The following is a 16,726-nucleotide window of genomic DNA, read 5'->3' as shown; positions in this document are numbered from 1 at the left end:
AGTCTTTGTTTAAACAAATTCATCAATATCTAGTTCCAACGTTACCTTTTTTGAGGAAATTTCCTTGAATCAATGAAACATTAGTTGTTCCTCCTTTTCTATTCTTCAAACATATTTTGTACCTCTCCTATGACATTTCCATAGTCACTGCTTTTAGAGGAGTATGAGGGAGGCAAACTTAAACCTCCTTGAAGATAGAGGTATTACAAAATTTTTAGGACTGAGTATAGTGAATAATGTTACATGTCCTAACCCTAAGCATGTCTTGTTACCACTCCGTATCTAAATGGTCAATTTTAGATAAAAAGTTACCAGAAATACCTTTTTTCCTTGATATTTCTTATTTTGCTATTTTATACTCTAAATTAGTAACTCTGATGGAAATAAATAAAAAAAATTTTACTGGGCAATATTAGAGAAAAACTTGCTATTTCTAATAAATCAGTAACTCTACTGATAGTCATTAGGGGGCTTACATTTATAAAATAACAAAATTATTTTCAAGCTTTGCATAATTTCTTTTTGCTATAGCCAAAATTGATTCCATATTTCTAAGAAGTCATGTAATCTAATAATGTATAATTACTATTCAGATCAAGTATATTATCAAATAGCAAACAGCAGTTCACAGATTTTAACTGTGCATTTGGGGAAGGGAACTTTTTTTTTTTAATGTTAACTTGCTACAGATTTTAAAATGCAGGTCAATTTCCAATTATCTAGATAAATTTGGAAATAAACTACATGAAGTGTAAACACACAAATAATTTTTACACTTTAATTCATGTACTGTTTTCTTTCTTTCTTTTTTTTTTTTTCCTGAGATAGAGTTTTGCTCTTCTTGCCCAGGCTGGAGTGCAATGGCGTGATCTCAGCTCACCACAACCTCCGCCTCCCAGGTTCAAGCGATTCTCCTGCCTCAGCCTCCCAAGTAGCTGGGATTACAGGCGTGTGCCACTATGCTCGGCTAATTTGGTATTTTTAGGAGAGACGGGATTTCTCCATGTTGGTCAGGCTGATCTTGAACTCCTAACCTCAGATGATCCACCCACCTAGGCCTCTCAAAGTGCTGGGATTACAGATGTGAGCCACCGTGCCTGGCCCATGTACTGGTTTTCTATTCCACATCAAGCCTTACAGGAACTACTAAGGAAATATTTCTAGATTATTTTTTATTCAATCTTTTTACTTTTCCTATCACCCTCCTACAAGAGTATTTCAAAGAGTGAAATGACTTAAATGTAGGAAGAGAAAAAACAAAAAGAGGGGCAAGTACATCATTAATACAAAACATTAAGTACCTCTTTTTTATTTATTTTTATCTTTTTATTTTTTGAGACAGAGTCTCCGTCACCCAGGTTGGAGTGCAATAGCACGATCTCAGCTCGCTGCAACCTCCGCCTCCTGGGTTCAGGTGATTCTCCTGCCTCAGCCTACTGAGTAGCTGGGACTACAGGTGCGTGCCACCATGCCCAGCTGATTTTTTGTATCTTTACTAGAGACAGGGTTTCACCATGTTAGCCAGGATGGTCTCGATCTCCTGATCTCATGAGCCGCCCTCCTCGGCCTCCCAAAGTGCTGGGATTATAGGTGTGAGCCACCACGCCCAGACTAAGTACATCTTTAATAGCAAAAAATCTTGGCCACAATTTTCTCCATACAGACAGTATCGCTCCAAATTTTTTGGTTTCACACCCCAAAGCTTCTCCGTCATCTCTTTTCTGTCTTACAAAACAGCCCATTAATTCATCATCCAAAATCATGTATGGGCTCAGCCACAGATTCCAGTCTCATTAACCCCTCCTTACTTTCTTTATACTTCTTTATATCAACTTGGCCTGTGAGACTTCCAATGGCAGGAACTCATTATTGACATGCTGCTCAACAAGGGAGACGCTAGAGGTTAGCAAGCAAGGATATTTACTCTTAAAAGAGAACTGAAGGGAAGAAATGGAGAACACTACAAATATTTATAATTTATTAAACTTCTTTTATTCCTGCTCATTTTACTTTACATTTCCCAACAGAAAAATACACTGAATATTAGAAATGTATTCAATCAACAAATATTAACAAAGTACCCAGTAACTGTTAGCTACCTTTCTAGACCCTAGAAATATAGCAGTGAACACCACAAGAACAACAACAAAAAATCTGTACAACATGCTAAATGGTAAAAGTGCTACGAAGAGCCAGGCACAGTGGCTCACACCTGTAATCCCAGCACTTTGGAAAGCCAAGGCGGGTGAATTGCTTGAGCTCAGGAGTTCGAGACCTGCCTGGGCAACAAGGCAAAACCCATGTCTCTACTAAAAATATAAAAATTAGCCAGGCATGGTGGTGTGTGCCTGTAAGTCCTGGCTACTACAGAGGCTGAGGTGGGAGGATCGTTTGAGCCTGAGAGGCAGAGGTTACAGTGAGCCAAGACTGCGCCACCACATTCCAGCCTGGATGACAGAAAGACCCTGTCTCAAAAAAAAAAAAAAAAAAAAAAAAAGTGTTATAAAGAAAGTAAAGCTGGGTGAAGGAACAGGAGTGCTATTAGATGAGAAGCTATTATTATATCCTATATACAGGGAGGACAAGGAGATCTCACTAATACGGTGTTAGTTGAGTAGACATGAAGGGAATAAGGCATAACATATTTTGAGGATTAGCATTCCAAGCAAAGTGTAAAACTACAAAAATCCTAAGGCAGAAGCACAGTTGATATGTTCAAAGAGAAATAAGGAATACAACATGGATAGACTAGGGAGCATATTTGATGCTGAGGTCAGAAAGTTAAGGGGGTAGGGATAGGGGCTAGAGAAGGTAGGGTGTTGTACATCATTGAAAGAACAGGGGATTTCCTTTGAAAGAGATGGGAATCCACTGAAGGACTGCGAGCAGAGAAGTGGCAATTATCTGCCTTTCATTTTTAGAGGTGCACACAGGCTGTTAGGTAGAGAGCGGACTCCAGGAGGTCAAGGGTAGATAGGAGACTAGTAGAACCAATCCAGGGGAAAGTTGTGGGTAACCTAAAGCAGGGCAAGTAGCAGTAGAGGCAATGAGACATAGTCAGTTTGATAGATCTTGAAGCAAGATTTGTTGCCAGATTGTACGTAAGAGAAAAATGACTCAAGGAAGACTAGGTTTTTGGGACTGAGCATAAGATATAATAACTGCTTTATGATCAGGCATGGTGGCTCATGCCACCAGCAATTTGGGAGGGCGACTGGGCGGATCACGAGGTCAGGTGATCAAGACCATCCTGGCTAACACAGTGAAACCCTATCTCTACTAAAAATACGAAAAATTAGCCGGGTGTGGTGGCGGGCGCCTGTAGTCCCAGCTACTCAGGAGGCTGAGGCAGGAGAATGGTGTGAACCCGGGAGATGGAGCTTAGCGCCACCGTACTCCAGCCTGGGTGACAGAGCGAGACTCTGTCTCAAAAAAAAAGGAAAAAAAAAAAAGAAAGAAAGAAAGAAAGAAATAACTGCTTTATAATGGCATGGAAAAGACAAGACCACAGTGACACAGTCTTTTATTTTTTTGTTTAAATTAAAAAAAAAAAAATGTGTGTACTTATTCTCTAAGAGGGTGAAAGACCCATTTTCCCCAGGCCAAATTTTATTATAATAACCACCATGTAGAATGACCAAATTCTATGATTAACACTATTTTTCTTCTCATAAGTGTTTTCCTTCTGCCTGCTAAAACATATAACCAACTAACTGTGTCAATTCGTCAGGGAATAAAAATGGAAGGACCTGTTCTAGCCAGAGCTTAGCAGGTGCTGTGGTGGGAGATAAATCAGAGAACACACACAAACCAGGGTGAAGACATTTATAAATGTACTTCAGCCAGTAAAAATTAGTTTGTTATTTTATAAAGAAAAAAGGCACCTACAGTAAAGGTTATCAGAAGGTGGCTCAGGAAGTGGGCAGGGATGGTCTACAAAACATCTAAGAAAATGTCTTTTTATTTTTGAAATAAATGAACTCAACTTTTCCTTAGATTATTCCAGGAACCTCCTATCTACTCTTGACCTCCTCAAGTCTATTCTAGTATCTAAGAAGAACTGATTAAATTTAAATCTTAATCCTAGTTTGCAGTTTAGGTTACACGTACATTTGGATGTTTATTAAATGAATACCAAGTTATCATCCTTCCAAAGAACTGCATAATATTTCCTATTGAGTCATTCATCATACTCCATCATATTTCATTTCTTTCACATGAAAGGAGTTTGCCTGAAAGCATAAGCTTTAGAAAAAGAAGTTTTTTCAGGTCATTTAAAAAAGATAAAACTGTTATAAATAACATGTGCACTAAATATGCATATTTACAATTTTTCTTAGATGATTTAACAAAATTATCCAGTAGTGTAGGCAGGAAGTGCTATATTACTATCTTCTCAGTTTAAAAACCTAAAAAGGAACTTAAAAAGCCCGTACTGTTGTAGTGGCCACTCTCTAAAGGGTGCCGTCCATTAAAGCAGAAAACAAGAGCCCACAACTTCTCTGTGTTTATCAACATTGACCTCTCAAGCTTCATCTTCCTGTTCTAGAAGTATTTTCCTCCCTAATTAAGAGCTGCCTTCCAGGAAGGAATGCTGTCTCTCCAATCATCTCTAACTGAAGATGAAATGAGAAGGGACAGAAGCTATTTCAGGAAAAAGAGAACCTAAAACTTCACTGCTTGGGGTGAGAAAACACTTCCCTTTTGCAGCATTTTTAAAAATTTATTTCATATTCAGAGTATGATGGTAAAGTTTGGAGAGATCACAAGACCTCCAAACTTGATGCAAGAGTGGTAGAATGCCTGCAAAAGAATTCAGGCTTCTGCCTGAGTGATGGAGGGAGCAGGGGCAGGCATGGACTGGGCTGCTTAACTCTCCCGCAGCTACTAGAACCTGGGAACAGAGCCAGCTGTGCAGCTGCAGGAGGGGCGCCTCAGCTCTCCCGAGGCAGTGCTGTCACGAACCCCAACCTTGGGCTTCCACACTCAGCGTATGCCCCTGACACTTAAGGAAGGAAAGAGCCACACCACCATCAGAAAGAATACTGATAACTGTGAGGGCTGCCGGTTCTAAGTTTTAGTTTATCTTGTTCAGCAATGTAGACATTTTTCAGCAAGGCTTATATCCAGTCAAAAATGAACGGGAAAATAGATAAACAAAATGAACCCATTTCAGCTATTAAAAATATTTTTAGCAGACATTTCCTGTCACATGATTACATTTCTATCACACAGTAGAATTACATTTCTATTTCAAAGACTTAATTTCTCATTAATATACTCTCTACAACATTCAAAGAGACCACAGTGGCTTACTACTACTACCACTAACAATTTTTAAAAAACAAACTCGTGCCTATCTCTACAATGTTGTCTTTTATGGAAAAACAAATAGTACTTACTCCCCCGAACTTCACCAAAACAAGACTGGGATGGTGGGAATTTTTGTTTGTTTTAACAGAACAATGCTCCATGCAGTAGCACTAGAAAAACGATTAGTGGTAAATATTTCTTAACATTTGTTCACACCAGAAATGGAAGGAAAAAGAGAAAACTGTTTCTTTCTTTCTCTGTATTTCTCCCCTCAGTGACTGAATTGCCAAACTTTACTTATGTTAATAAAAATAAGCCAGAGAAACATAACTATCAAACACATTTGTATCTGGTTAGTCCAGAAGAAGCCTCCAGGAGAGTCAAAACCCATCAATAGCATATATTTTAATCTTGAAGTTGAAAACCAATGTGAGCTCTATTAACTTTAAAATAAAACCAAACTCTGCTACTTTTACATCCCTCAGCATGCCGTGTTACGAAGTGACCCATGCTGGGGAAGAAAAAAATATATCTACTAGAAAATGAAACCACTTACCTTGATCAGTGGACATGATTTCACATATACTGATAATTAATCTACTCTGGCTTAGTAAAAAGATATTTGGCTTTACTCTTTTAAAGTTCATGTGATAAAATCTCACTCCTGGCTGTAAAGCCTCGGGGAGGCTGAAGATCACACAGGATCTGCCAGGAGCTCAGACCAATGCACTGTGACTTCAGTGCATTCTTCGAACTTAACTGCCCAAGGACGACCTCATGCAAAACATGCCACACCTCCCCAGAGGACGGACTGCTGCAGCGCACTGCATGAGACGGAGTATATGAGCACAGAGAGCCTTCTATTTACCAAAGTAAAGTAAACAACTGAGGCACATGGAACCTTTAAAAGCATTCAAAGTACAGCTGGGAATAGGGTGACTTCTAAATGGACTAATGCCTTAACTATTAGTAATGCTCTAAAAAGCTAACGGAAAAACAGTTTGTTTCTATTTAACAGGGCCACTTCCCTGGACCAAGATGTTGGTTACAGATTCCTGATTCACAAGCTTAAGATGTTAAAATCTCATTTTGAATGACCTCAAATACCATTTTCCCATTTATGTTTTCCTTTCCAGCACAGCTCATTGATTTCAGTGACTAAATAATACAGAATTAATAACTACTACATACATATTTCCTAAGGAAAACAAGTTGTATATGTTATTTCAAAACATAGTTTAACTGGTAAAATATTTATTACTCATTTTTATCTGTCTTTATAATTTTACATACTTCAATCAGTACATTAACAATTTCCCATAGCCTTGAAAAATCAGAAAACGTCAGATTAAAGCCAGGCATGGTGGCTCATGCCTGTAATTCCAGCACTTCGGCAGGCTGAGGTGGGTGGATCACCTGAGGTCAGGAGTTCGAGACCAGCCTGGCCAACATGGTAAAATCCATCTCTACCGAAAATACAACAATTAGCCGGGCGTGGTGGGGGGGGGGTACCTGTAATCCAAGCTACTTGGGAGGCTGAGGCAGAAGAATCGCTTGAACCCAGGAGGTGGAGGTTGCAGTGAGCTGACATTGCGCCACTGCACTCCAGCCTGGGCAACAGAGTGAGACTCCATCTCAAAAACAAACAAACAAACAAAAGAAAATGTCAGATTAAAATATTTATAAAATACATTCTCCCTCACTGGGGAAAATAACTTCTCCAACCCCCTCCTCTCTGGTGGTTCCCTCGCTCTAGTTTGCACTTGAATCACCTAGGGGGTTATCAAGACGTACATCACTGACTGCCCTATCAAAGTCAGATTCAGTGTACGGTGGGACCACATAATTTGCATTTCTAACAAGCTCCCAGGTGACAGTGACACTGCTGACCTGGGCCTTCACTACAGGAATCACACTTTGAGAGCCACTGGGGCAGTGAATTGCTGGGTTGGGGAGGATTAAAGGACTTGTAAATTGCACGCCTGCTAGGAGCTGATGGATGTCAGGCAGGAGCCAATACAATGCTGAGGATGAGGTGTGAGGGGTTTGTTCTCCCACTTCAACACAAGCTCCCCATCAGGACACAGGGGTTGTCAATCATTTTAATGAAAGTGGTACTTTTTTAGTAATAGAAATGTGTATATAAGGCATGAATAAATAAGCTTTACAATTAATCTAATACAGAATAGGGTAATAGTACATGGAGAAAATAAGTCAGAGAAGAAACCTGAATTGTTTTTAATTCCTTTGCAAACTCCACCCATATGTGTTTAAATTTCACTGTGGCAGAGAAACTGTTTAGGTTTGATTCCAAGACCACTTAGCCTTGGCAAATTTCAGTAATGTAAAAACCAGACTATTTCCCTGTCACAAAAATGCCCCAGTGTCTGTCTGTACTTCCTGAGCTTTGATAGCAATGTTTAAATTATAATCTCAGGTTTGGTATTAAAACAAACACTTAAAAAAAAAAAAAAAGCTAACATGTGCTTTGTGCCCATTGCTATGTTAAGCATTTTCCATGTAGAATTTCGTAAAGTCCTCATTGCAGGGTAATAATTTATCACCATCTTAGAGAAGAATACCACTCTGTAAGGTAGTGATAATTTGTCACCATTTTGCAAAAGAGAAAACTAAGTTCAGGAGGTTAAAAATCTTGACCACTCATGCTAGTACAATGATAACCATTAAGATATTAAATTCATTGTTGTACAACAAATTAAGATATAATGGTACAGCAGTCACCCTTTACCTGTGATCAACTTCAGGCTGAAAATATTACATACAATATTTTGAGAGAGATACCACATTCACATAATCTTTATTACAGTATATTGTTATAATTGTTCTATTTTATTGCTATTGCTGTTAATCTCTTACTGTGACTAATTTATAAATTAAACTTTATTATAGGTATGGATGTAAAGGAGAAAACAGTACATATATTATTCAGTACTATATGCAGTTTCAGGCATCCACTAGGGTCTCAGAATACATCCCCTGTGGAAAACGGGACACTACTGTATTCACTTTTGAATCTTTATAGATGAAGGCCAGAAATCAAAACATGGCTTGCAGGAGAAAGTGGTAACTAAAATAAAACATAACAATTATGACTGACTCTCAATTGCCCACAAGTGGACAATCTGCAATAATCTGCACCATCTACCACAAACTTAACACTAAATTCTAGGCTACCCAATAGGAGCAATAGCAGTTTCTCACCAGGTGGGAATGCACTTACCCTATGAGCTAGCAATCCTAACTCTTAGGTACTTAACCTAAGTAAAACGAGTATTTACATTGACAAAAATGTTTACAGAGCCTTTATTCATAATCACCCAAAACTAGAAATGCCCACTTGTTCTTCAAGTAGTGAATGGGAAACAAACTGTGGTACATCCATACAATGGCATACTACAAAGCAATAACAAGGGATGAATGCAAGATACCAGCATATGCATTAGAAAGAAGCCAACGTAAAGGGCGACACATATATGATAAAATGAGACATTCTGGAAAAGACAAACCTATAGGAATAGTAAACAGATCCAAGGTTGCCAGGGCTGGTGGTAAGGGAACTGACTTTTCATAAAAGGGCATGACAGAATTTTGGAACTGAAGGAACTGTTCTGTATCTTCATTGTGGTGGTGGTGGTTACATGACTGTATGCATTTGTCAAAATTCAGAATTGTACCCTAAAGAGGTTGAATTTTAATGTATGCAAATTATCTTTTAATTTTAAAAAAATTTAGAAGCAAATAAAAACAATTCATTCATTAAAAAAGAGGCTAGTTGTGCCAGAAGCGGTGGCTCACGCCTATAATCCCAGCACTTTGGGAGGCCAAGGTGGGTGGATCATGAGGTCAAGAGATCGAGACCATCTGACCAACATGGTGAAACCCTGTCTCTACTAAAAATACAAAAATTAGCTGGGCATGGTGGTGTGTGCCTGTAGTCCCAGCTACTCAGGAGACTGAGGCAGGAGAATTGCTTGAACCCGGAAAGGGGAGGTGCAGTGAGCCGCGATCGCACCATTGCACTCTACCCGGCGACAGAGCAAGGCTCCGTTTCAAAAAAAAAAAAGGCTAGGAAACTAATTGTCATAGATAGTGTAAACTCAACACTACATGATTTTTGGTATATCCACTACACTTCTCATTGTCAACAGTAGAGATAATCACAAATTCATTTTCTGTGATTTACAAAAAACTTGGCAAATTTATTAAAAGTGATCTAATTAATTCCCCATACATTGTCCGTTTGTAAAAGCTGAAGTTTATGATATCATGCTCTGAAGACTTAGTGGCTATCATCCAACCCTTTCACTTCTCCCTCCTTGTAGAGATGTTATTTTTGTACACATTCCACTGAATAAGAAACTTAACCAAGTTCTGCCAAACATTCACGTGATATTTCTTTTTTTGAGAAGGACTCTCTGTCACCCAGGTTAGAGTGCAGTGGTGTGACCTCAGCTCACTGCAAACTCTGCCTCCTGGGTTCAAGCAATTCTCATGCCTCAGCTTCTCTAGTAGCTGGGATTATAGACACGTGCCACCGGGCCTGGCTAATTTTCGTTTTAGTAGAGACAGGGTTTCACCACGTTGGCCAGTCTGGTCTCGAACTCCTCACCTCAAGTGATCCGCCTGCCTCAGCCTCCCAAAGTGCTGTGATTACAGGCATGAGCCACCGTGCCCAGCACACATAATATTTCATAACAATGTTTTTTCATTATATTAAAATTTTAAATAAAAGCCTACCTATATTATATTCAATAGTTAACCATTTTCCATGGAAATGATCTGAAATCAAGAATTTTATATGCAACCTGCACTTCCTGAATTAAAATCTATAAATCTACAATGTTTAAAAATAAAAGGAAGACTAAGTTGTTTGCCTTAGCATTTTTATTTAAACCTAACTGGCACATTAGCTGTCATACAATTGAAGACTTCCCAATTAACCTAACATACCATTGGCAATGTCAGCTTTATTTATTTATTTTTTAAATTTTTTTGTTTTTAGACAGAGTCTCACCCTGTCAACCAGGCTGGAGTGAAGTGGCTTAATTTTGGCTCACTGCAACCTCCACCTCCCAGGTTCAAGCGATTCTCCTGCCTCAGCCTCCTGAGCAGCTGGGATTACAGGCAAGCGCCACCACGCCTGGCTAATTTTTGTCTTTTTAGTAGAGATGGGGTTTCACCATGTTGGTCAGACTGGTCTTGGAATCCTGAACTCATGATCCAACCGCCTCAGCCTCCCAAAGTGCTGGGATTACAGGCGTGAGCCACCGCGCCTGGCCGGCAATGTCAGCTTTAATAAATTATGTACAGATAAGCACATACTAGCAAAAAAGTAACAGGAAAATTATTCCTAGTAAATGTTAGTATTTAACTAACAGATAATATAGAAAATAGAGTAGGAAAACATAATGAAGTAGGCCGGGCGTGGTGACTCATGCCTGTAATCCCAGCACATTGGCAGGCCGAGGCGGGTGGATCACGAGGTTAAGAGATGGAGACCATCCTGGCCAACATGGTGAAACCCCACATCTACTAAAAATACAAAAATTAACTGGGCGTGGTGGTGCACACCTGTAGTTCCAGCTACTTGGGAGGCTAAGGCAGGAGAATTGCTTGAATCCAGGAGACGGATATTGCAGTGAGCCGAGACTGTGTCACTGCACTCCAGCCTGGCAACAGAGTGAGACTCCGTATCAAAAAGAAAAGGAAGAAAAAAAAAAGATGCATAATTTCCATTTTGCATGTCTCTGAGGCTTAATAAAATGAGGCATAGAAATTCTTGAATGTATGCCAAGTAAACCCTATTGCCTGAATATTTTTGTACCAAGCCATTTTGGTACAAATCTTCAAAGCAAATCTATTATCCTTGAACATCTTTTTTTAAATTAAAAATAATTTATAAAAAAAGTTTTCTATCACCTCTTTAGTTATATGTTCACTTATAGTCACACACACACAGAGTACAGCTGGCCTCCACATTCAAGGTTTCTGCATTTGCAGGTGCAACCAACTGTGGATCAAAAATATTCAAATATGATTTCAAATAAAAACAATACAATAAAAAATAAAAATTTTAAAAATATAACTGTTTGCATAGTGTTTACGTTGCACCGTATTAAATATTATGAGACGATTTAAAGTATAAGGGAAGGGCCGGTGCAGTGGCACACACTCGTAATCTCAGCATTTTGGGAGGCCGAGGCAGGCAGATCGCCTGAGGTCAGGAGTTTGAGACCAGCCTGGTCAATATGGTGAAACTTCGTCTCTACTAAAAATACAAAAAGTAAGCCAGGCATGGTGGTGCACACCTGTAATCCCAGGTACTCAGGAGGCTTGAGTCAGGAGAATTGCTTGAAACTGGGAGGCAGAGGTTACAGTGAGCTGAGATTACGCCACTGCACTCCAGCCTGGGTGACAGAGCGAGACCCTGTCTCAAAAAAAAAAAAAAAAAGTATAAGCAAGGATGTGTGTAGGTTATATGCAAACACTATGCCATTTTATATAAGAGACTTGTGCAAGCACAGATTTCGATATGAGGGTAGTGGTCCTGGAGCCAATCCCCCAAACCCACACACGCTCAGTGACAACTTAGTACTGTTAAGAAGAAATCTTACCAGCCCAGCTCAGTGGCTCACGCCTGTAATCCCAGCACTCTGGGAGGCTGAAGTGGAAGGATCGGTTGAGTCCAGGAGTTTGAGACCAGGCTGGACAATATGGTGAAACCGTCTCTACTAAAAAAGGAAAACAAAAATCAGCCAGGTGTGGTGGAACGTGCTTGAAATCCCAGCTACTTGGGAGGCTGAGGCAGAGGTTGCAGTAACCTGAGATCACACCACTGAACTCCAGCCTGGGTGACAGAGCAAGACTGTCACCAAAAAAAAAAAGGAAAAAGAAAAAGGAAATTTTATCCGTGATGTCATCCTCCCTTGATCCTCTTCCACCAAAAAATACATAATACTAGAGAATAAAAACATTATCCTAATATAAATTAGGAAATGGATCCCTAAACCCCAATTTACAATCTCTCTGATCTTATCTATAAGGATTTCAGTTGGTAATATTTCCTCTTTCAGCATTTTCCCTCACCGTGGTCGACTTACTACATTAAAATACTAAGATAGGCTGGGTGCAGTGGCTTACACCTGTTAATCCCAGCACTTTGGGAGGACGAGGCGGGTGTACCATGAGGTCAGGAGATCGAGACCATCCTGGTCAACGCGGTGAAATCCCACCTCTACTAAAAATACAACAATTAGCTGGGCGTGGTGGCACAACTGTAGTCCTAGCTACTCAGGAGGCTGAAGCAGGGGAATCACTTGAATCTAGGAGGCGAAGTCTGCAGTGAGCCGAGATCGTGCCACTGCATTCTAGCCTGGTGACAGGGTGAGATTCTGTCTCAAAAAAGAAAGAAGGGGGAAAAAAAAAACAAAACTAAGATAACCATGACACAGATGATGACTTCCAACAAGATACCATGTTAAGGATTAGGATTTTATTGTTATACTTGAGATGTCTGGGGCTGGGTGCAGTAGCTCATGCCTGTAATTCCAGCACTTTGGGAGGCCGAGGCAGGCGGATCACTTGAGGTCAGGAGCTCGAGACCAGTCTCACCAACATGGTGAAACGCCGCCTCTACTAAAAATACAAAAATTAGCCGGGCGTGGTGACAGATGCCTGTAGTCCCAGCTACTCGGGAGGCTGCTCGGGAGCTACTCGGGAGGAGAATTGCTTGAACCAAGGAGGCAGAGGTTGCAGTGAGCCGAGATTGCACCACTGCACTTCAGCCTGGGCGACAGAGCGAGACTCTATCTCAAAAAAAAAAAAAAAAAAAAGAGAGAGATGCCTGGCCAGGCTCTGGGAAGAAACCGATTCTGGATGTGTGCGGTGCCCCTGGTCAAGTGGGGGCAGGACTGCAAAGGGAGCTCACCATCCTCGCTCACTGCTCCTGTCAGCATTCCATAGGCTAGGCTTCCTGTCAGACACCCTTCAACGCATATGTATCGATCAGCCTGACATTAAACACTGCATAATATTCCACGGTTTAATTCTATTGTAATTCATTTAATTTAATTAACAAACATAATTTTATTACTTTTTTAAAAGAGCACCCTAGTAAATTTCTCTATATTTGCACACTTTGTTTTTGGATAGATTACTAGATGTGGACTTGACAGCTCAATGGTGTATGAATTTTAAATTTTGGTAACTTACTGAAAACTTTACCTTGCAAGGGATGATATCAATATATATCCTCTCTGCCCTTTACCATTAATCTACACTAGATTATTAATTTTAAAAATCTTTACTCTTAGTTGACAGAGTATGGATAAGTAAATTTATAGTATATTTATGTGATGTAATACTGTATCTGAGTTAAATGAACTACAGCTACACATCAACATAGGCCATTCTCACAAACAATGTGGAATGAATAAAGTACACAGAATAAAGCACAATTCCAGTTGTATATATTATGTAGTTTTAAAATATTCCAAAATGTGGTTATAGACACATAACCATATGTGGTGTGGTGTTATGATTTTTGTCCACAGTTCTGGTTCATAACTCTCACGGCCTTGTTATGAGGCTGGGGTACTTTACACCTCAGAAAATAATCTCTCTTTGCCCTCCCTGCACCTGCCCAAGGCAGGACTCTAATCTGATTGTTGGGTCACAAAACCCTCATTCTGGAGAGGGAGAAAAGCAAAGGTACATTAGACAACAATTTCAGGATGGCAGATAACTCTGGTGGGGAGGCACAGTAGAAAAAGGAAGAACACAGGGGCTTCAAAGGTATTGGTAACATCCTAATTCTTAAAGTCTGTTTTGTTCTTGTTCTTTAAACAATCTTTAGAGATATATACATACACACACAACTTATTACGCATAAAATATTTCATACTAAACAACAGCACTTCATTGTTTAAATTTTGTATTTTCCTAATCAACAATTTCTATGTTTATAAATATTTATTAGCCATTTTTCTAAAAAAACTTCTGTAATCTCTGCGCTCTTTTTTGGTTGTTTTTTTAAACAGAGTCTCACTCTGTCACCCAGGTGGATCACAGTGGTATGATCACAGCTCACCACAGCCTTGACCTCCCATGCTCAAGCAATCCTCCCACCTCAGCCTCTTAAGTAGCTGAGACTACAGGCACATGTCACCATGCCCAGCTAATTTTTCACGTTTTTGTACAGACAGAGTCTCCCTATGTTGTCCAGGATAGTCTCAAACTCCTAAGCTTAAGCAGTCCTCCCATCTTGGCCTCCCAAAGTGCTGGGATTGCAGGCGTGAGCCACCGTGCCCGGCCACATATTTTTTTGTTTGTTTAACTGAATTATAGCTGTCTTTGAAGGAGTTCATATCACAAATATTTTCTCCAAATCTGTTGTCTCTTATCAAATTTTGCTTTTATACTAATTCCAGGTAATTTATCTTTTTTTTTTTTTTTTTAGACAGAGTTTCCCTCTGTCACCCATGCTGGAGTGCAGTGGTGCAATCTCAGTTCACTGCACCCTCTGCCTCGTGGATTCAAGCAATTCTCCTGCCTCAGCCTCCCAAGTAGCTGGGACTGCAGGCGCCCGCCACCACGCCCGGCTAATTTTTTGTATTTTTAGCAGAGATGGGGTTTCATCGTGTTGGCCAGGATGGTCTCGATCTCCTGACCTCGTGATCCGCCTGCCTCAGCCTCCCAAAGTGCTGGGATTACAGGCATAAACCACCACGTCCGGCCAATTTATCTTACTTCTAAGAACAAACATGGTGTTTAATTATAACTATTATTATTTTTACTATTAATTTCTTTGGATTCCAGTAGATCAATGCCAGGTGGCTATTCATACCGGAAGAACTATGTATTTTCTTTTTTTTTTTTTTGAGATGGAGTCTCACTCTGTCGCCCAGGCTGGAGTGCAGTGGCGAGATCTCAGCTCATTGCAAGCTCCACCTCCCGGGTTCACGCCATTCTCCAGCCTCAGCCTCCCAAGTAGCTGGGACTACAGGTGCCCGCCACAACACCCGGCTAATTTTGTTTTTGTATTTTTAGTAGAGACGGGGTTTCACCGTGTTAGCCAGGATGGTCTCGATCTCCTGACCTCGTGATCTGCCCGCCTTGGCCTCCCAAAGTGCTGGGATTATAGGCGTGAGCCACCGCACCCAGCCCAGAGCTATGTATTTTCTGAATGTGAATCATTCACTTAAATGCAACCAGATACAAGTTTATTTCTCTTCTCTGCCTCATCCCTCCTTATCAGTCCCTCAGCTTCATCCACCTGCAAACAGTAAATGCTTTGTGTAGCATTTAGAGTCCTTTAACCACATCTCTTTCATCCATACCTACCATGACACAGTCCTCTGTCCACCAGTTCTAGTTCTAAGGTTATCATGTATTGCTAGCTTAAAACTACTACATTAATTGAATGAGTACAGAGTTTCAGTTGGGAAGGATGAAAAAGTTCTAAAGATGGATGGTGGTGGTGGCTGGACTACAACATAAATGTATTTAATGCCACAGAACCACACACTTAAAAATATTCAAAATAGTAAATATCATACATATTTTATCACACTTTCAAAAATTGCATTCTCTGCCATAAATTTATGCTCCCCAACCTCAGCAGCCTCTTCTTGCATCCCAACTTGTATGCTCATGCTTAGTCAACTCTATGATAGACACTCCACTGCTTGCACTATTATTCTATGTTCTCTTTTTTCACTCTCTGCTCTGAGGAACTGAGCCAGGAGGGGGTTTACAGTTACTCCACTATGCAGAAGGTTCCCTTTTCAGTTCATGCTCTCCTTCCTAAATGTCTAGATAACTACCTCCTTCACTGAAGAAGGGAAGCTTGAACTTTACGTTGAAGGATAAGTAGGATTTCATTAGGCATCATAAGGAGGGAAAGGATATTATTTCAGGCTTTGTAGAAAGGAAATTGGTGGCAGACTTGCAGACTTCACTGTGGTTTACAGAAGTGTTCATCAGTGCCTGCCAAAAGCCTCAGTGGCTGCATACTGCACTTAGAACGCAATCTTAAATTTCACAGAAAGCCTGAAGGCTCTACCCCTCATCTCTTGCCACTTTGCTTTCAAAATATGGCTCCTAAACCATGCTCCCGCTATCAATCACCCAAGGTTTTGAGAAGGAAGTCAAGAAAAATGTTTTCATAAATTTCCACAGGAACCTATTATTTTTTCCAACTTTGAAATAACCATGCAGCTTCCAGAAAAGGCTCCTCTGAGACTTAAAGAAAATAAAATGTTGGTTCTGCCCCTTCCAGGTCAGACAAAGGATAAAGTACAGCCAGTTACTTGCTACTAACTTGAGAGAAAAGAAGGAAGGCTTTCATTTCTCTCTTTTTTTTTTTTTTTTTTTTTTTTTTTTTTTTTTTTTT

The 16,726-nt window shown here is 40.1% G+C and overlaps 1 protein-coding gene across 3 annotated transcripts in view; it reads right to left on the bottom strand.

Moving 5' to 3' along the window:
- FGD4 (FYVE, RhoGEF and PH domain containing 4) overlaps positions 1-16,726 on the bottom strand; it is a 169,468-nt gene that overhangs the window by 113,542 nt on the left and 39,200 nt on the right. For 2 of the 3 annotated variants that reach the window (XM_023208951.2, XM_023208953.2), the window contains exon 1: positions 5,870-6,054. The exons of the other annotated variant lie outside the window; for it this stretch is intronic. In XM_023208951.2, the coding sequence (XP_023064719.2) occupies positions 5,870-5,960 (91 nt within the window). In that variant the 5' untranslated portion in view covers positions 5,961-6,054. Of the gene's footprint in view, positions 1-5,869; positions 6,055-16,726 lie in introns of those variants that run through there. 3 annotated transcript variants of the gene reach the window in all.

The sequence above is a fragment of the Piliocolobus tephrosceles genome, chromosome 10 (assembly GCF_002776525.5).
Source record: "Piliocolobus tephrosceles isolate RC106 chromosome 10, ASM277652v3, whole genome shotgun sequence".
NCBI classification, from domain to species: domain Eukaryota; kingdom Metazoa; phylum Chordata; class Mammalia; order Primates; family Cercopithecidae; genus Piliocolobus; species Piliocolobus tephrosceles.
This window is presented reverse-complemented; position numbering and strand designations above follow the sequence as displayed.